The 19,939-nt window shown below is 43.0% G+C and overlaps 1 protein-coding gene across 2 annotated transcripts; it reads right to left on the bottom strand.

Annotated features, from left to right (window-relative positions):
- Positions 1-5,523: 5,523 nt before the first annotated feature.
- LOC139638795 (inter-alpha-trypsin inhibitor heavy chain H3-like) lies at positions 5,524-19,635 on the bottom strand. 2 transcript variants are annotated; one of them, XM_071512824.1, is made up of 20 exons: positions 19,487-19,635; positions 17,698-17,924; positions 17,512-17,616; positions 17,263-17,425; positions 17,025-17,135; positions 16,767-16,895; positions 16,290-16,406; positions 16,030-16,198; positions 15,343-15,468; positions 14,888-15,069; positions 14,575-14,760; positions 13,423-13,562; positions 13,025-13,185; positions 12,621-12,674; positions 12,499-12,540; positions 11,911-12,024; positions 11,626-11,827; positions 10,959-11,134; positions 10,684-10,783; positions 5,524-10,479 (listed from the first exon to the last, which is right to left on the bottom strand). In XM_071512824.1, exons 1-20 carry the CDS (start codon positions 19,601-19,603, stop codon positions 10,341-10,343), a joined length of 2,760 nt encoding a protein of 919 aa, XP_071368925.1. In that variant the 5' UTR covers positions 19,604-19,635; the 3' UTR covers positions 5,524-10,340. The 2 variants fall into 2 exon arrangements, with proteins under 2 accessions (XP_071368925.1, XP_071368926.1); XM_071512825.1 differs by lacking the exons at positions 17,698-17,924; positions 19,487-19,635 and having other exon boundaries at positions 17,263-17,409; positions 17,512-17,574.
- Positions 19,636-19,939: the final 304 nt, after the last annotated feature.

The following is a 19,939-nucleotide window of genomic DNA, read 5'->3' as shown; positions in this document are numbered from 1 at the left end:
AATGCAGCGGCTTCCACAATAAATGATTGTATTGAACATTTCAGCTGAATTAAATCTACCAAACAATGTGTGTCTGTGAACAAGAAACAACAAAAGATGTCTGAAAATAGAGATGCTAAAGTCAAATGAGATTATGAGGCATCCTTGAATTGCCCCATGGTACTGGAAGTTGTATAAAGTGTGAGTGTTTGGTGCAGGACATCAGAGGGTACATTCAGGCCTTTTCTCCTGACTCATCCAGAAACACAGCTCAAGTCCTCTAGATATCACCACCCACCTCCTCTTCCACCTGCCTTTGTTAGTGTGATTGATTTGGAGAGCTAAAATGTGCCTGTCACATTGATCGATCTGTCCACCTGATGGGGGGTTTATCCCTCCGCCCGTTGGCATGGTAATAAATGGCGGGTGACGGGCGGTTGACGGAGCAGCAGTTATGGCTTCTTTAATTTACCCGACGCCTCACACTGACAGAGACTCATAACAAGGTGACACGGCGCTGTAATGGTTACACTCAGTCACCTCTTGTCGGGTGCAGAGAAGGAGGGGGGTGGAGGTATATGGCGTGTGGATTTTTGGGTTTGTGTGGTTCTTGTATGTGTATGTGTGTGTGTGTGTGTACGGGCTCACTGATTCGATGTCTCCTCTCCTCCCTCTGGTCAAGGTGTTATTGAGAGTGGGGCTGTTATCTCTCTCCGTGAGCCCGCCCGCCGCCTCGCTAACGGGAGTACACCAGCCCTACCAATCCCAGCGAGCCGAGCAGCGTGTCCGGGTGGGTCGCTGTTCGCCACGTCCTCCTGGGTGGGCCATAACTCATCTCCAGACGGGGAAAGGGCCTTATCTCAGCCCCCCCCCCACCCCCCCACCCCCCTCCGCAGGCTTACCCCTCACCCGCTCTGTCTTAAGGAAAAGATTTCCCGGTGCCCCAGTGGGTGAGTTATAGTTGGGTTTAAGGTGACTGAATAGGCCTGTCTGTTTTGGGTGTCTTAGAGAATTTATGTCTGCAGGGGCGTGTGGGCAGAGGAATGTGTGGGTGCATGTGTGTGCATCTGTGCACGTCTATGTACAACTGAGGTGTATTTACCATGCAAACGACAATATGAAATTGTGTGTCTGCACATCTTAATGTACGTCAGCGCATCCCATAAGGTGAAACACTATTGTCACAAGTTATTTAATCATGTGAAGGGCATCGTTACAGTTGCATCTGAGCATGCCCCCCCCTGCACACACACATACACACACCCCTCCGCCCACCTACCCCATCCACACCGCCTCTCTCTGTCATCTCAGCCTATCAATCAAAAATGTATTAAGTCCGGAGTTGGGGCCGATCAAAGGCAGAATTCCTGGGAGGAGAGCAGATAAGGCCTATCTCATTAATAAGTGCTTTACCATCGGAGGGGCCCGCGCGCCTCGCCACACCCTGCCTGCCTCCCTTTGATATCTAATTATCCATCCGTTTCATTCTGTCAGAGAGGGAGGAGAGGGACGACTCACAGTGTCATCAGGACCAAATACTCAGCCGTGTGTGTGTGTGTGTGTATGTGTATCAGGATCTGGGCACAGGGCTGCACCAAAACATCTGTGTGACATGCAGGAAATCCAAATGTGCAGAGAGTGGCACATGTAAACAAATGCAAATAAGATGTTCTTGCAAAGGGAACTGGGCCCATGCTGTATGGCACCCCTCCTAAAAAGCTGTCATGCATATAGTGTGGGCTGGAGATGGATAGTAGGATCTATTTTACAGGGTGTAGCACTAACAGCCAACTGCTACTGAGACTCTAAGGCAGCTTACAACCTTCCCTTTACCAATCTGTAGAAGCAATGAGCCTTAAGAGTGCTCCAAAAGAGCTGAAGACGGATAAGATAGTAGTGGGTGAGGAAAGAAACAAGATATTAAAACATCAAGGTGAGATATTGAGGAAAGGGGACAATGGAAGGAGTGCAAGGGTTAAGAGGATTTTTAAGGAACGGCGGGTAAAGACTGATGGACAAAAGAAGAAGAAGAAATGAAGTAGGAAGGGAGAGGCAGACAGGAGAAATGAGAGAATGGGAAATGGGAGGGAGAGAAAGAGCGGGGCATTCTTTTCCCTTCTCTCCTTGGTTTTCTGTAAGAGTAGCTCAGGAAGATAAGGCTAAAAGGTCCGTCAGTCTGTTGTGGAACAATCCGTTCTGTGTCTCTCTCCCCTCTTTCTCTCTCTCTCTCTCTCTCTCTCTCTCTCTCTCTCTCTCTCTCTCTCTCTCTCAAGATACTGCCTTTCTCTCTGTCTAATGGCACAACTCAGATTTCTAGTGATGCCTCTTCTGATATGGCTCATCTCTGGTGGCATGGTTTACTGACATCACTTGTCCAATACAATATACTCTCATCTCATAGAGCGTAAACCAGCCTCCAGTCTAATGTGACAGCAAAACACAGCAAACACTTCTGGATATTTCTCAAATGAGCAAACCTTGAATACAGTTAATCAAACCAGTGTCATTTATTGATATGAAGGAAGAATATTCAAAGCTACAATAAAGAGCTGAAATTATGTCTTCATTTAGCCTTGCTGTTCAAGCCCTCGTCCCTAATCGCTCAAAGCAGAGCTCAGAGACAAACACAAACCGAGGAGGATTTAGAAGAACAAAACGGACACAAAACACAGGCCCACGTGCCTGACAAAGACTCCAAAGCCTGCCTCCCCAAACCGTGTCCTCTTTTAAAAAGAGACCTTCATCTCTTGGCGTTCCAGCTATGAAGAGACTTTCTTTAAGAGGAGAAAGGAGGCGCGTCAAAGACATGGGTCACAATGTTTACAAAGACGACTTTTAATCCAATCACAGCATCCCCCTGCTTTTATTTCCTGTTTCATGGGATTAAAACTAAATGAAACATAATAAAAAACAAAATTAATTTATGGCTGAATAACATATTTCCCTGTTTTAAAGGGATGGGTTTAAAGACTAAGTGGGAATCTACAAAGGCAACAATTAAAGTCAAAGCGGCAAATTAGTTTCTTGGACTTTAAAAATTATTTAGTATTTTATTTAGGACTATTATTTAGGACTGGAACTTCAAACTGCAAATCCACCAAACAATGAAGAATCATTGCATATCCTTCCAAAAAGACTTTGGCAAGTTCTCTCGTCATTCTACTCAGAGGTAGACTTGTACTTCCTGATCCCAAAATCTGAATTGAAGACATCAGTTAATCAGCAACTCATCAGCTGTTGAAACAGCTCTCTCTCTCTCTCTCTCTCTCTCTCTCTCTCTCTCTGACCTGTTGTGAAGCTGCCTGAGGGTTTGAATAACTGTCTGGTGCCAGGCTGCCTCACCCTGAGGCCTTGTGGGAGATGAAGAAGAGGTCAGCAAAGGGGGCGGAGGGGGGGGGGGGGTGGATGCGTGAGAGTGTCTCTGTATGTGTGTGTGTGCTTGTGTGTGTGTATGTGTGTGTGTGTGCTTGTGTGTGTGTGTGTGTGTGTGTGTGTGTGTGTGTGTGTGTGAGGTGTACGCCCTAGGCCTATGCTGTTTATGTGAGGTGGGATGGACACATGGATGGAAAGGCGGAGAAATGGGAAAAGTGTGTAGATGGAAAGACATGGGAATAGGTGGAAAGACAGAGGAGTGGAATGCAGTCATGGGATGCAGCAAGATACATAGCAGAGAACTGACAGGAGTAGAAAAGCATGAGAAAAAGACGGCAAAATGGCCACTCTCACAGCACATATTTGGATCTATGCCATATTCTAAATTTCATATTTATGCCAATTACATGTTCACAGTAACTGAATTCAGTACCTCCACAGATTTTAAACTAAACAAAAATGAGATGCCATATTTTTGCAATAACAGACTGTTACAATGATTACATAACGACATGCATACAAAAAAAGGTTTGTATTTGCAACGGCCTGAAGCCAAGTTCTCCACCTACTGGAGCTGAGACCTTGCCCTTCCAGCACAAGGGTGTGAGGGGAGACTGGAGACCCACACACAGATGAAAGGGAAGTCACCCCGCTGGGACGAGCCTCTTCTGGGGCCGACCCGGGCTGGAGGGGCCGCCTCCCTGGGTGGTGCTGCCTAGGTCCCTGGATGAAGCGGTCTGGTTGTGATTTGGTCCAGTGGACGCTAAGCCACAGCAGTCTCTTCTTCGTTTTTCTTTTTTGTTCCCAGGATGCCTTGGCTAACATGGGTTAGAATGGGGTGAGGGAGAGGTCAGGGGGGCTCCAGTCGACCGTGTGCCCTGAGGGGGAATCCTGGGGAGGGATAGGAGAGCAGCGGTCGGGGGGTGGCAACATCCCTCAGGAGCCCGGCCCCTCCCAAATCAAAACAAACAAACAGAGTTGTCCTCTGATCTAATCTAGCTGGACTAAAGCCCTCCAAACAGTCATCAGCAGGCTGCCTGGAGCAGCTACTACACTGGCCAGTGGGACCCAGTCCAGGACTCATTACGCTCCCTGACTTACAGCACTGGGACATACTGTAGCTACACTGAATTCATATTACTGTAGCTCTCAGTCATGATGACTTAATGATTAAAAATGTGGAGCAATGCTCAATATGTTCAATATATTGATGTATTGGGATTTGGGGCCATTATTCTCCGTTTTGTGTACTGGGCAGCAGAAGACCTTGAGACAAAACGTTGCCTCATCAAAGAAAGGTGCAAAAGAGTTTTGAGTTAAGCACAGGCTTAGAACAATGGGGTTCATTTTTCATGTTTCATGTTTGAGTCATTCACATAATTTACCGACGGATATTGTAAGCACATTCTTTCCTGTATACTTGAGTTTATATTTACTGACATCCAGTCGTGCTCACACACACGACAGGGGGAACAGTATCAGGATTATTTCATAGGCTCCTGCCTGGGAAAGCCACTATGTTTGGCTCTTTGAATTCTCACCCTAAACATTCCTTCAGTTTCTGTGTTTCAAAGCTTTGCTATGGTTTAGACAGTAGACTAAACTTCTCACTGGCTAACTGTTAACCCAACACAATGCTAAACAAATTCCTCTTCCTCAGTAGTGCACCAACCAATTGCAGGGCGGCGTTTTGTCAGCTGACCGACCAGAGAAGATGAGGGTGAGATTAAACCAATCAGGGGTCAGGCTGAGGTTATCACAACCACTCCAAAACTAAAACAGATGGAGAGCGGAGTGCAGCGCAACTCAGCATCTACTGTCGGACTCATATCTTTAGGCTGTGTATTCTCCAGCTCCACCGGACTGGAAGAATGTTAGACTTCGTTTTGGTTTTGAATTCTAGGTCATGTTGTTTTAACAAAATAGAGTGTGGATCAGTGAGTCCAAGGTGTGTGATACAACGCATGATAAGACATGTAAAACTCATACAGTGGTTATTGCTCTTTCTCCCTCAGAGGGATGAATACAACATAGATACAACCAAAGATGAGTAATAAAGCGCACGCACACACACAAACACACACACATGTAGTGTTCCAATGCCTGCTTGTGTATGTTCATAGCAAAAGTTTATGAATGAAGTATACACAATTGTATGTATGATCGCACACATAAACACAGTTTACCCTCCTTTTTAATGGCAGGAATAGAGTTACACACCTTTTCAATCTTTAGGACCTAAATTCATCTACAGTCTACGGCACAGTAAGCAGTATCAAACTGATGTAGGTTATGTAAAGATAGAGGCTTATACAGGAAAAAAAGCATACGGCTTTTCTAGTATAGCAGATTTTTGTTTGTATTCGTGGTTGTGAGGTTTTATGATGATCATAACTACCCACCTTTTCATGTATCTCTCCCTGCTGTTCTCTTTAGCCCTCTCTCTTGCTATCTGGAGACATTGGGGAGCTGTCCTGCCCTCAGCTGAAAGGCCTCTGGGGATCAGAAATAAAAACTGAAGAGTTTTTCTAGCATGGCCCAAACATCACTCCTGTCGTCCGTTAGTCTGCCCTCGCTTTTTCTTTCACTCTTTCTATTTTTGCAATTTTGTTTGCTTGTTTTCTTCATTATCTCTCCATCTGGAATTCAACTCCCTGACAGTAATAAACATAAGGCCCCACTCAGTCTCTCTCTCTCTCTCTCTCTCTCTCTTTCTCTCTCTCTCTCTCTCTCTCTCAATCTCAGACTCCTTGCACCTAGATGAGATGTAATTGTGATTTAACAGCGGCATGACAGAGGACACAAGACTTTCGTCATGACGGGAAAACAAACAAACAGGACGGATGAGATAAAATGATGGAAATATGTACGCCGTCTTATCAGGGATGCTAATTGTTTCCGTGTGGGAGGGGATGGTGGTGATGGAGGGACGGTGAGGAGGGAGGGAAAGAGGAACTTGAGAATATCCTCCTTGTGCCTTTGGCCTGCGCCTGACTTCGGAGCTAAGCCCTCTCGAGAGAAAGAGAGAGAGAGAGAGAGAGAGAGAGAGAGAGAAGGTCAACACCAGGTTCAACTTTTCACCTCGGCTGCCTGCGAGAACACACTAAGTACCATGGATTACACTGTGGTGCACTGCAATATCACCCTGCCTTGCACTTTCAGAATATACCTACACAGCAGATTTCAGAACCACAAAATTCATCAATGCACGTTTAAGTCCAATACAATATAAAATGCTTGTTGCAAAACTGTAGGTCAGAATAGAATTAGAGTTAGGTAGATTAGGTATAGCTATTTTCTGAAGAAAATGTGAGTGAATTAATTTAACAGAATTAGTAGTAGCAGCAGTAGATATGCAGTAGCAGTGGTAATAGCACTAGTATTTGTATTAGTAGTCATTTTAGATTACATTTAGATCACATTTTTGTAGTCAGATTACTTTTTAATTACATACAGGTTTCATTTTTTTGTCATCAGATTATATGTGGATGACATTTTCATGACATTTCTGCAATTAGATTACTTGTAAACTGCATTTAGATTACATTTCTGTAATTAGAATAAATGTGGATTACATTTAGATTACATTTCACTGATTACATTACCTGTAGACTACATTTACATTTCTGTAATTAGAATAATTGTGGATTACATTTTGATTACATTTCTGTGATTAGATTAGTTGTAGATTACATTTAGATTGCATTTTTGTGATTAGATTACGTGTAGATTACATTATGATTACATTGCTGTGATGCACCTTGACACATTAAGTCACCAGAACATCAAAGACACACCAAAGCACCTCCTGTGCTGACGGGAGAGAGCTAACCACAGCGGTGACCAGGATCCTGGCTAGTGGCACAGTGGCACTGTGTGTGTGTGTGTGTGTGTGTGTGCGTGTGTGTGTGTGTGTGCGTGTGTGTGTGTGTGTGTGTGTGTGTGTGTGTGTGTGTGTGCGTGTGTCAGCTCCGGTCAGGTGTAACTGAACAGACAGACAGACAGACAGGCAGACAGACAGGCAGGCAGGCAGGCAGGCAGGCAGGCAGGCGGCCGGCTGGCGTCAGCGGCCACACGCCTGTCACGACACACCACACGCCGGGGAGCCGCATACCGCAGCACCCACACTGCATGCGCACAATGAGCGCTCAGTCCCCCGCATCACGCACCAGCGGCAGCAGCAATGTGAAATATTCACACAGGGACAAAAGGTAGAAAACCAGGCGGGGGAGGGGGAGACCTGCGAGGTGAGCAAGGAGGAGGGGAGAGGTGAGGCCAAGGGTTTTCAGATCAAAAAGTTGGGCAGGGAAAATGGAAGGAGTAATGTGAAAAATAAATAATTTTGTGAGAAACTTGAGCGTTCAGGCAAACACCTCACTGTAGAGCTCTGTTTGAGAGTGGATATTTTTGCAGTTTCAACTCTTGCATACAACCTTGAAAAAATAAATGTTTGTATATCAGGGATGGCGTGCCTTTCGGCTATATCAATACTTGACATTAATTTTGAGATTTTAATAAAAAAACAAAAAAAAACAAAAAAACCTGCCATAGTATGTTGTAATAACTAAAATGTAATTGTCACGAAACAGCCTTAATTTGACTATAATTAGGCCTATAATTAACTTTACTATCATTTAATCTATCCCAATAGGATAGCAACAATCCCAATTTTAATTTAGTACATTTCTCAAACAAATTGCAGTGTTATAACTATGTAAAATTTGGCAAATTACCAAGCAAAATATTTTCTCTTTTAAAATATTATTTTTACACTACAGTAGAATACAAAACCACAATGCTCATATGCTTTGTGCGAGAATAAAACTCTCAAACTGCAAAGATCCTGGGAAAATAATATGTCCAACAGAACCAGAGCTAATTCTGGGCCCTTATACGCTGCGGTAGTTTTACAGCTCTCTGCCGCCCTCTGGTGGAGCAGAAACACACCTACATAAACACCTTGTTCACTTGGCTGCACAACCACCTCATTAAAAGTTCCTTGAGGTTAGATAGACCTGATGCTCCTAACCTTTAGGGGAAATGGGGGATGAACAGCGAAGATATTAATGTCAGGCATGTGTGAAGAAGTCGCTTGTGTGTTTTCTACAACCAGAGCCCAGTGGAGTACAGTGGGGCCTCTCAAACCGTCGCAGACACCCTGAGCCCCTCACATCTGGTGTGAATCAGCAAAGCTTACACAAACACACACATACACACACAAACGAAGAAACAGACACACACACGCAAACACTTTCCTAAAGATCCCCTTAAGAAAATCCCTCTCAACTCCTGAACTTCCGACATGACTGGGGTCAACGCATTTGCCCTGGATCTATTAGTACACACACCACAGCCATGTAATAAGAGCTGGGGAGTTGTTACAGTACAAGGAGTACACACACACACACACACACACACACACACACACACACACACACACACACGCAATATGGTTTGGGGTCATTGCATAGGGGCACGTAAATGTACAAAACCACCCATACAAAAACACACTCAGATATTGTGAGGAGGAGGGGTATAAAGAGGGAGAGAGAGAAATAAAATGTTTGTTTTTAGCTGCTAAAAGACAAAGAACCAGCATGTCAGTCACTCCCCACCTAACTCCAAGTGTAGAGCACCAACAATTCCAGAAGTAGGGGTTAGTTAGGAGTTCAGTTTCCACCATACTACAAATGTGGGCACTTATGGTATTACAGTCTGGCATTTATCTTTTGTAAAATTGCAACAGTTATCTGATAATTATCTAGACACTCATACTTAACTGTTTAAGTAAATCTACACATGTAAGTAATCCTTATTCTTTCACATAGTGTACGCCTACATGTGTAGGAATTGTCAGCTGCATATTTTTCAGGCTAACCCCACAATTGCTTATATTTATCACTTTAATTGCTTTATACTGTTATCATTGTTTAACCTATTCTATACTAAATTATGCTTTTGTCCTGTCCCATTTTTGTTACTGCAATGACCCAGTTTCCATAAAGTTCAATAAAGTTATCTTATCTTAACTTAGCTTAGTTTAGCTTAGCTTAGCTTATCTTAGCTTAGCTTGTCTTAGCTTGTCTTCCCTTAGTTTAATTTAGCTTCTGGCCCGAGGCAAGTGATTTTGGGGTTGTTCCAGTCTAGAAAAGGGAGCACTAGCCCAGTTGGCGACAAAAAAGTTTTACCAAGTGTTGGTAATGGGACAGGCCCAGTGACTGGGCAGCAGATTCTCAGTCCCATGCATGAATCTACACCAACATTTAGTTAAGGTGTCATAGAAATGTCAGTGCTTCTCTTCTGTCAGTTGCCTGTGTTCTGTTTCTGTGTATGTAGCTCTTCAGCTCACTGACAGAAGTAGCTAGCTAACGTAAACAGCGGCAGCACTACGAACGACCCTCATCCAAAAATGAACTGTATCGATTTTTTGCATACGGACCACCATCATCTCCAGAACAGAAACCGTCCTCCAAAAATTACTAAGAAAAGAAACATAAGGATGTTTGTGGAGAGCTGGAGGAGGTAGGGAAATTGTAATATAATGTGCATCATTTTAAAGCACGATTTACCTTGTTAAACTTTACCAGAGTTACATTACTTGTATGTTTTATGCATGTAGGCCTACATAATTTCAGAGCGTGAAATTAAATCCCCATTACAAACTTGAATATTACCTATCTACACTGGGCTAGTAATAGTTTGTCCAGGCTAGTAAAAATTTCAGTCTACTAGCCCAGTGGGCTAGTGCCTAAAATCTTTAAATTCCACTCCTTCTTATCTTATCTTATCTTATCTTATCTTATGTGACCTCACATCTGGGCAACATGCTTTAGCCTATAGTCCAGTGCATGTAATGTCTGTGTACGTAGACGCACCTAAATACTAATGTTGATACAATCAGCATTTGCTAGCTTCAGATGATTCACTATAGGCTAATCTTCAATATCTGACCCCAGTGCAGTGACATTGGCATTTCCAATTTAGGGGATTCAGACAGTCTTAAAGAGGCCTGACACAATGTAGTCTGAGGCTCTTCCATCTATGAGTCCCGCTCCATCACTGTCAACAAACCAGCAGGCAACATTTTCCCCGTCCTTCACATCCCTGCTGAAGTCCCTCTGCCAGTGTCTATGGAGGACAGGAGAGAGAGAGAGAGAGAGAGAGAGAGAGAGAGAGAGAGAGAGAGAGAAAGAGAGGGAGAGAGAGAGAGAGAGAGAGAGAGAGAGAAAAAGAGAACTGATGATTAGGTGGGTATGCTGTTGTTTTATCTTCTTTTTTTATCTTGCTTGATGTGTGTGTGTGTGTGTGTGTGTGTGTAAACTTTGTATGCACCTGGTCACGGTGAGTGCTTGACCCTTCACATACATGGTAGCTTCTTGTTTCCCTGGGTGTTGGTGTCCCACCTCAAACTCAACCCCGTGGTAAAACTGACCTGGAGGGAAGCAGCACATTTCATATGAATCTCACACAGATTAATAGAGAAAGTTATGCTCCCTTGTGGATCTTTTAATCCCTTCCAAATTTAAATAACAAAGAAACATAAAACTGATATAGAAAAAATTAACTTTTGCTCAATCTTGCCCCTTGCTGTAGAGAGCTGTGCCTACCTAGCAGGCCGTGGACGGCAGGGGATAAGAGGTGGCTGTCCAGGGTGTAGAAACCCAGGTAGTCTTGCTGGTAGTGGCGTTTCCTCCACACCTTTGTGTGACGTACAACCATAAACTTGACCGAGTCCCTGAGGGTCACAGTCAGGCTGCAGTTCTCAGTCAGCCTGAGGTCTACACTGGAGGAGAGACCAAGACAAAGAGGTGTGAGGTGGATTCTAACAGACCCTTCTCCCTGATTCATGGTCATAGGGAATTTCATCTAGCAAAATAGTTGACAGTCACACACTGAAGTTATTATTATTTTGTTTCTTCTACAAGCAATGTGTAAACTTTCAAGCCATAAAGATGAATAGGCCAGAGTGAGAAACTGCTCTTAAAAGATGTGATTGCATGTACAAGTCGATAAGTCTTGAAATCTTCATCCATTGGTTTTGCCTTTAGTTTATGTAGTATGGTACCTTACCTTGCACTGTATCTTGCCTTCTAGTTTGTTCTAGTTCATTTTCTAGTTAGTTTTTATTTTGTTTCGTTTTGTTCAGTATTTTTTTTACTTACTTTTTTCAAAAGTCTGATTTTTATTTTTATTTCATATGACAATGATACACCTAGTTGTTGTCTTACTTTTAGTCTTAGTTTACAATAATAATTAGAAAGCACTGTTACTCACTTAGGTCCTTTGAGGGAGGCTGCATTGGACCACAGCAGCTTGACCCGTTTGCCGTCCTGGGACACAGAGATGTCCTGAGTCGTCACCTCCAGTCTCACCCCCAGCTTCTGGTGGATGATGCCAAAACGTCCAAAGTAGGTGTTGATTTTACCATCGGGAGCAACTTTCTTTTTTCCAATAATCTGGCCATTGACCAAAATACCTGCAAAGAAATGATAGGCTTGATTTTACCATTGTTGTTCAGAATGGTATCGGTATGGAATAGGTATGACTCTTCAGGCTGACCTGAGGTTGGGTCTCGGACCAGGTTGAAAATGGTTCCTGGGTTGTCGTTGATGTTGAAGCACAGTGCGTCCTCTCTGTCTGGAAGCTCTATCATGAAATGGGGATCTCCATCCACTGCACAGGCATTATCACAGTAACATGACAATTAATAGCAGATAAAGAAAGTGGATATGTAATAATCCAACTCCAACTGGTGTGCGTTAGAGTGTGTGCTTTGATGTTAACGTATTATTTTCATTAAAAACAGTAGAACTGTTTGGTTACATTGATTAATTACACAGTGCAGGCCCCATCATTTAATAAAAAGATGTGGATCAAATGACCAGTGGTAAAATAGAGAATATAGAGAGTGGATCAAAGAATTCAATAATGAGAAGGTCCAGATGTCTTAACATTGTACCTTATGTGGCTTGTCACTGTAATGATTTTTGTTCATTTCTCAAAAAAAAGAAAAAGAAAACAACTGTTTTTGTCATAACACTTTTCCCCAAATTATAGATGTACATATTTAATGGATAATTTCAGCAAAATCAGCAGCGTGTAATGACATCATGAGATGCTTAAAGAGATGTGGCGAAGACAGCTTACCATCTGACTGACCGCGGAATTTAGCAGAATGACTCGAGAAACCTGTAATCAAAAACAGTGAACAATACAGTGTGTCTGTAAATATGTTCAGACCAAAATCAGGAATATGAAGTATGTTATACCAGTGAGTTGAGAGTGACTCATCGCACGACGTCTCTCTGCTTTCTGTCGCTGGTCTGTCAAACAGCACAGGGGGGAAAACAGTTAGAAAACGTACAATCGAAACTTGCATGTCAGACTGCTGACACAACTCGGTAAAACACAGGTTTGACTAGCATTCAACAGACTACTGCTAATGTAACTATACATGCAAACAGGGAAAGATATTATCATTAGCCACCAACCGCATCTTTGGCAAATTCGTGGCTTGTAAATCTGTCACTTCTACTGGTCAGATAACCAACCTCTGCTCAATCAGTCTTTTCTATTCTAGACACTATTTCGGCTAACACCTAAAGCATGAACAGTTTAAAAAAGGTCTCATGCTCTGTCCCTGTCCTCTCTTGACCCGCTCCATCTTCCCTACCCTCGGTCAGCTTGTCAGCAATGAGGTGGGTGCCTGGTCCGTCCTCAGTCTCAGGCTTGGTGACCACCATGGAGGTGAGAGGGGTGACGAAGCTGTACTGCAGGGACATTTCCAACGCCTTGGCTGCAGCACTGTCTTTGTCCTGCTGATTACCAACCTCACTGGGAGAAAAGAAGAAAAAGATTCCTTCAGTAATGGACTAGGTTAATTTTTTTTAAAATAATGAAGTAGATAATCCTATAGATGACGTAGAATAAAGTCTCCGCCATCAAAAAATGTCTGAACAATTTCTTGGAGCAATCCCCATTAGGCATTGTGAATCAGATTCTTTCATAGAGGAACTTCCCCTAGATCTTAGTGCAGACATAGATACGATTTTAGAGTCCATTTAGATAAACCTCTTCTCCAGCAGCTGTTGGATGGTGAGGTAGGCCCACAGACGCTTTGTGAAGTCCCCAAAGATGTACTCCTCCTCTGGGTAGATCACACCCCAGTCTGCGGCGCTGGCCTGGCCCTGCACCTGGAAGTCCTCCTCGGGCTAGAGCAAGGGGAGAGATAAAATTAGAGGTAATGACTGGAGATGAATTGAAAGGAGAGGAGAAGCGGTAAGAAAACAAGGGGCTAGAAGAGAACATACAGGTTTTGTGATCATGGTTCTCTGGGGGTGATGGAGACACATCAGTCTGGGGCAGACCCTCTTGTAACCCATTTGTTCAAGCTTTATGTCTATCATATGTATAGAAACTTTGCAGGTCTTTTCTGTGTACAATGGATGAGAAGTGGGACATTTTTGTTTTGGTCAAGTCAACCTTGGTTGGTGGCTCTCACAATCAGGTACAAGCTCACAAGTGATATGCATATCAGATGTGTTTTGATCTGGATCCACCAAGTCAGTTCAAAATCAGCATATCTTAAAAACTGATTTGAAACTGCTGAACCAACAGGTTTATATTGAGTTTCAGACAGACCCACTAAAGCATGTTCAGATTCAGTAATTGATCATGTTGGGGGACAGGAAAGCCAAAGGTTCATACCAAAAGTGCAACACATACCTGATGTAAGCTACAAACAGACTTTGGTCTAGTGGCTAGGATTCATTGCCATCACCACTGCAGTGAAGGCCCATACATACATCTTGTTCGTATGCATCTCCTCATGTATACAAGCTGCAAACTTTGCCAAACCAATATAAACCTGACTGGTGAGGGATTGTATTAAAGTATCATAATTCTCCATATACCTCATGTATGACATGTTAAGCAGTTGGAGTGGTTTAGTACTAGTACTAGTATTATTGCATTCTGTGCTTGTTTCCATAGATAGATACCGATCACTCTACCTGTATAGTTCAATAGCTCAAAGCTGATCATGGCACCAGTGTTGAGAGGTTTGTTTCCCACAAGGGCCACCCATACACTCATGGCACTATGAGGTGCTTTGGATAAAAGTGGACCCGAAACGACATATGTAAAAATGCTTGGAGGTTGTGTCATCCATTCACACTGTATTATTATTTTTTTTTAATTGACCTCATGTTGCCCCTCTCTCACCCCTTTGGCGAACACTTCCACCAGGAAGTTGACTATGTCGTTGTCGCTCAGCCGACCGGCCACCACGATCTCTGAGCCGTTGAACAACTGGCTGAAGTGGTTGGTGGTCAAGAAGTCCACTGCTTTGTCAGGGTAACGCAGGTCCACCTCTGAGAGCAGAGGGCTGGCCACCTCCTCATAGAAACCCTGGGACAAACACACACAGAGAAAATCATACAATATTTCATTTCTAAATTTAACTAGAGGTGCAAACAATATTCCCCTCTTCTATTCATCCATCTTTTCATCCAAGTATTTGGTTCTATCACTCCACCTGGAGCTGGATGGTCGCATCTGAGGCCTCGTAGATTCTGCGGGCCACTCCCTTGTTTTGTTTGGCCATCACATCCAGGAAGGAGTAATCCACATCGTTTCCAAAGCCCAGACAGAACAGAGACATGTTCCCACCAACAGCACGATACACGTTCTCCTGGATCCTTTGGAGGTTTGTCTCTCCTAAACGCACACAGAGTAACACAAATGTATTGTACAGTATATAATGGTGCACTGAAAACCTTACGACCTCAATAAGAGATTTTCTGAACATAACCCACAATATTATGCAACTTTATCATCTGGTGAATCCAACTGCAACATTTACAAACCTAAAACCCATGTTGAGTTATTGCACTCTGTCAACACATAGTGTCTGAAGAGTTTTGACAATGACTTTGAGAGGTTTTAGGATTCTGCCTTAAATGTTCTTAAAATTGAGGACAGTTAGCTCACCTTGATTTGGCATTCCGTCAGTCAGTAAAATGATCATGTCCACACTCCTCTCTGGAAGCTTTTGGCCTTGCCTGTCTTTTACCAGCATGTTCACCGCCCTCAACACCGCATCATTGATATTGGTGCCTGAAAGGAAATTGACGCATTGAGTTGGTATGTATGATGTTTAAGGACAAAACATTAAGTGTAGATCACCCTTATTATCATCACACTTTCCCTGCCCGCAGTGTCTTTGTCATTCAAAAGTCAAGTTACAGAGTGAGGGCCAGAGGTGGGAAATTAGCACACATACAAACAAAGCTGCTGTCTTTTTGCTCTGCTATGGTTCAGCTGAGATTTCTTTCCTCAGATTTAGAGGAAATGTGTTTGTGTACACAAGATACAGCTTGACTGCCAACTGTACTCCTTTCACAAGTTGTTAGAAGGAAAAAGAAGCACATAGTTCACACATTTTTAACACATGAAAGTCAGCAAAATGGCACAGTTATCATTTCCTAGCCTCAGCAATATTCTCCTCTGTAGCTTTGTAAGTCAGGTGTTAATTTCAGATGTATGTGCAGTATAATGTTTGGTGGTGTTGAGCATCAACCAATGGACACTTTCATTGAAGGACAAAGACACCCAACTAAGTAGAGAGTGAACAAGGGCATTTGGCATAAAGGTAGATATCACCTCTTTGACACTTACCTCCATTGTCCTTTATTTTTCTTACATACTCCATGGCTTGAGCCACGTTCTCCTTGGTTGCCTTGGTCAGAGAGTCCTTCCAGGTGATAGTGATATCATCAAACTGGATGAGAGCAAAGTAGTCTGCCTCGTGGAGGTCTTTCAGGATGGCAAGCAATGCCTCCCGGGTCTACAAGGGTCCACAAGTTCACAGATCAAAATGTACATGCAGGAATGCGCACACTATTCACCTAAACACAAATGTCCATAGAATCTCTCACCTGTCGAATCTTTGCTCCACCCATTGAGCCACTCCTGTCAATTACAAACACCACATTCTTTGGGACTCTGGGTAAGTCAGGAGGTGCGAAGAAGTGCACAAAGTATCCATTCACAATCTGAAGGAAAATAAAATATTTAAGACAAAATGTGTTGTATGGCACAGGGTTAGAGCTAAGGTATACACACCTCCAAACAGCTGGACAAGTAACTGGTTAATCTGACAAAGGTGTTGAGAGGTTTATGTCCTTTGTTCTTAATATTGATATTTTGAAAACCCCATGTTTCAACAGAGAGTGCATTCAACAGGGTTGCAAGGCCATTTCCTTCCAAGCACCTAATTCAGTATGATCAGTGAAAGGTGGGATTAATGTTTCTGTTCCTGTCTGTGAACCACCTTGCTCTCTCATAACTTTGTGTATCAGGCTCTATAATGTAATAAAACTGATTCTTATGTGCAGCTCTGATTGTAACCTGACCTGAATGTCCCCTAGGCTCTTTGCCCGGTTCACATCGTACTTGATGACAAAATCTCCTTCGAGCAGTGTGCCATCACATCCTGGACACTTCCTCTGCTGGTCCAATGTCGGTGAGAAAGAGATGTGTGCCTGACAAAGGGATTGCAGTACATTCAGTTTTATAAGAAATATTTAACAGTTTCTGTTTGCTGGTTGGGCTCTTAATTTCATTAAACATGGAGAAAGGGGTGGAGATGGAGCCAGGAGTAGGAGACAAACCTTTGTGTCTGTGACGGTTTTCTCCACCAGAGGGAGCAGCTCATTGGATAGAAAGGTTCCATAGGCATCAACAAATGCAATGCCCTGGGGCTCATAGATATCTGCCACAATCTGTACACACACACACAAAAGAGAGAGAGAGAGAGAGAGAGAGAATGTGTAAGATAAACCATTCATTAAGCACACCTGACCCAGGAAATCACACAGAAGAAGGATGTGAACATGAACATGGCGTCACCTGAAAGTTCTGGACCAGCTGTTTGGGTTTAACCCGGGTCAGAATCTCATACTGGCCCAGTTTCCTCTGAAGGAGCTCCTCATAGGTCAGAATGAAAGCCACGTTGCTATTGGCTGCAATGTTGACAGACACAGAGAACTTCTCCATCTTTCTTCCAGAAGCCCTGTAAGAAATGTACTAGTCACTTTAATGTGATTTTCACTCCACCCCATGTCTAAGTCCACTTTTAATCGTTTCAGGTCGACATACTTGACCAGTCCAGCAGTCTGTCCTGTGGAAACAGCCTTCTCGTAGTCCTTCTTGGCTTTCTCTTTCTCCTTCACCTCCCCAACATAGACCTGACCCTCAATCTCCCTGGGAAGGCAAAAGAACAGTTAACAAAGATGGAGGAAGACACATACTACTTGACAAAAATACTGAGTTTTTTTGACTAACATGCTGAAATTGGTGATGAAGGCGGTCTTGGGCAGCTCCACTTCAAAGAAGATTTCCTGGGAGGAGTTGGCCTTGTTCAGAGCCTCTGAGGTCATGACTGTGTGAGCAAAACGAGACGCCACTGTGCAGTCCACTGTGACGCTGTACACCTCCACTGTCTGAGAGGATGGACAGAGAGCAAGGAGTGTGAGAAATACATACTTGTGACTTCTGACATAGTTGGTGAGCTTGTCAGGGAACACACTGAGTAAAGGTGCTACGTGTAGCATTTTAACATCAATAAATCATTACCACATTAATTTTGAGACATCAGTATAATTACCATGAACAAACAAGACAATCGCAAGAAAACTGGCAGCCTCTATCGGCCTCTGCACTGCATTTTACATTGTGTGCCGCCGGATCGGATTTAGCGGGGAAAACTGTTCTTCCAGCAGAAATAAAGCTTTCAGAGTTTCTGGCAATGGAAGGTGGTGAATGAGTGAAAAGTTGATGTGGAAATATCACCTCCAACATGTTTATCCTCTTCAGTAAAGCCAAAGAGAAAACAAAGGCATGCGAAGGGAGGGGAAGGAGGATAAATAGCAGCATCATCAACAGGCGGAAATGGGTTTTATGAGAAATGTGGTCTTAATTTTGAGAAACACAAGCACTAACAAAACTATAGGCTACTGTAGTATTGTTACTACTATCAATCATCTCGATCATGATCTCATTAATTATACCAAGGTATCACAATTAATTTGACAATGATACATTGTTTAAAAATGCTACATGTAACACAGACAGATCACTCTATATATTTGAATACTGCATCAATAAGAATTAGTTCCTTACTTTTTCATCGTTTGTGCTTCTTTTCTGTAGAAAAAAGAAAGAGATTAAACTACACTGTTTATTTTGACAGTCTATCAATGTCTTTATCTTTGAGTTTTGGAGACAATATGAGAGTGAGATTTGAGCCAGAAACTGAGTAAAAAAAATAATAACCACACCACAGAATGAAACACCAGCAAGACAGTAGCCTACAGTGATCTATTTGTTTGTTAGTGTAGTATAGTTCAAGTTCAGTACCTTTATTGACCTGGCACCCATTGCACCCATCTCCTGGAACACAACAAAGTATGACTGGTTATCAGAAAAAGAAATGCGTGATTGCAAAGAGCTGTACCCTGAACATGTTGCCAGTTGTCATCACTGAACTTTAAATTGCCCTGTATGATCATATGATTATATGAAAGTTTTATATTCTCAAAAAAAAATATTACAATAATACCCAAATGGTCATAACCAGAATTCTGCATACATGGATTAAAGTAACTCAGATACTCTTACACTATTACATATCATCAATCTGTGATGTTCAATGCATGCTGTCATGTGTTGCAATTTGCTTTTTTGGTGCACCCACCCTCAGCCTGCCTTGTCTACCTTCCTACGTTTCCCAGAATGACATGTCTTACATAACAGAGTCAAACAATGTGTTCAGTACTGTGACATCTTTCTTTCCTTGGATTTTTTGTTGATGCAGTTTGACTTTCTGTATGTGGCGCTCTTTTATTTTTCTGTTCAGTCATGGTGGCTATCACTGCTCATGCTAACTACCCAGTTCTTCTTCTGTTTATTTCTAACAAACCGCTGTTGCTGCTGCTGCCAGAAACATAAAACACCTCACTTCCTGTGCCCCAGAGGATTTTTAGGTTGATTCACTATTGTGTTATACCAACTGACGATAGAGAATAACAAAACGTGCATTTATTTATATGAAAAAGCTGTAGCAGATTATTACTTTAATTACCTGAGTTAAAGCATCACTCCGGGAGATGATCAGAGCTCCCTGGGCCTGAGCTGGAAGCCAGAGCCAGACACACACCCACAGCAGCAGCACTTTCCACACCACAGGCATGCCTGAAAAACATGGAGGCCTTTCTCCTGGCATGGCTGAAACCGAGTGTGGAGAGAATCCTAGGCATGCGGGAATAACATCTACCCATAACAGCTTTACTCCGCCCATGTTCTGGGCTCTAGGAGGAGGGACCCTTTGTTTCTGTAACTCTTTGTGTGTGTGTGTGTGTGTGTGTGTGTGTGTGTGTGTGTGTGTGTGTGTGTGCGTGTGTGCGTGTGTGTGTGCGCTCTGGTAAATTGGTGTGTGTGATTGAGTAAGAATGTCCAGAAGATGATCCAACAAACTGGTTCTACAATGTTCTACATTTTGCTGCTGAAACCACACACTCCTTCACCA

The sequence above is a fragment of the Centroberyx affinis genome, unplaced genomic scaffold (assembly GCF_046629955.1).
Source record: "Centroberyx affinis isolate AG114_WGS23_722 - 3 ecotype Tasmania unplaced genomic scaffold, CSIRO-AGI_Caff_v1 ptg006558l_1, whole genome shotgun sequence".
Lineage (NCBI taxonomy): Eukaryota > Metazoa > Chordata > Actinopteri > Beryciformes > Berycidae > Centroberyx > Centroberyx affinis.
The sequence above is the reverse complement of the archived record's forward strand: the minus strand, read 5'-3'. Positions and strand labels throughout refer to the sequence as shown.

Bases quoted from the DNA above. Each gene is read 5' to 3' on its own strand.
- LOC139638795 (XM_071512824.1), bottom strand. From the start codon at position 19,603: ATGCCTGTGGTGTGGAAAGTGCTGCTGCTGTGGGTGTGTGTCTGGCTC. The intron at 17,617-17,697 runs GTTAGTCAAAAA...TTGCCTTCCCAG, and splicing joins TTCATCACCAATTTCAGCAT to GGAGATTGAGGGTCAGGTCT. The intron at 12,675-13,024 runs GTAGGGAAGATG...GCTGTTTGACAG, and splicing joins TGCTGACAAGCTGACCGAGG to ACCAGCGACAGAAAGCAGAG.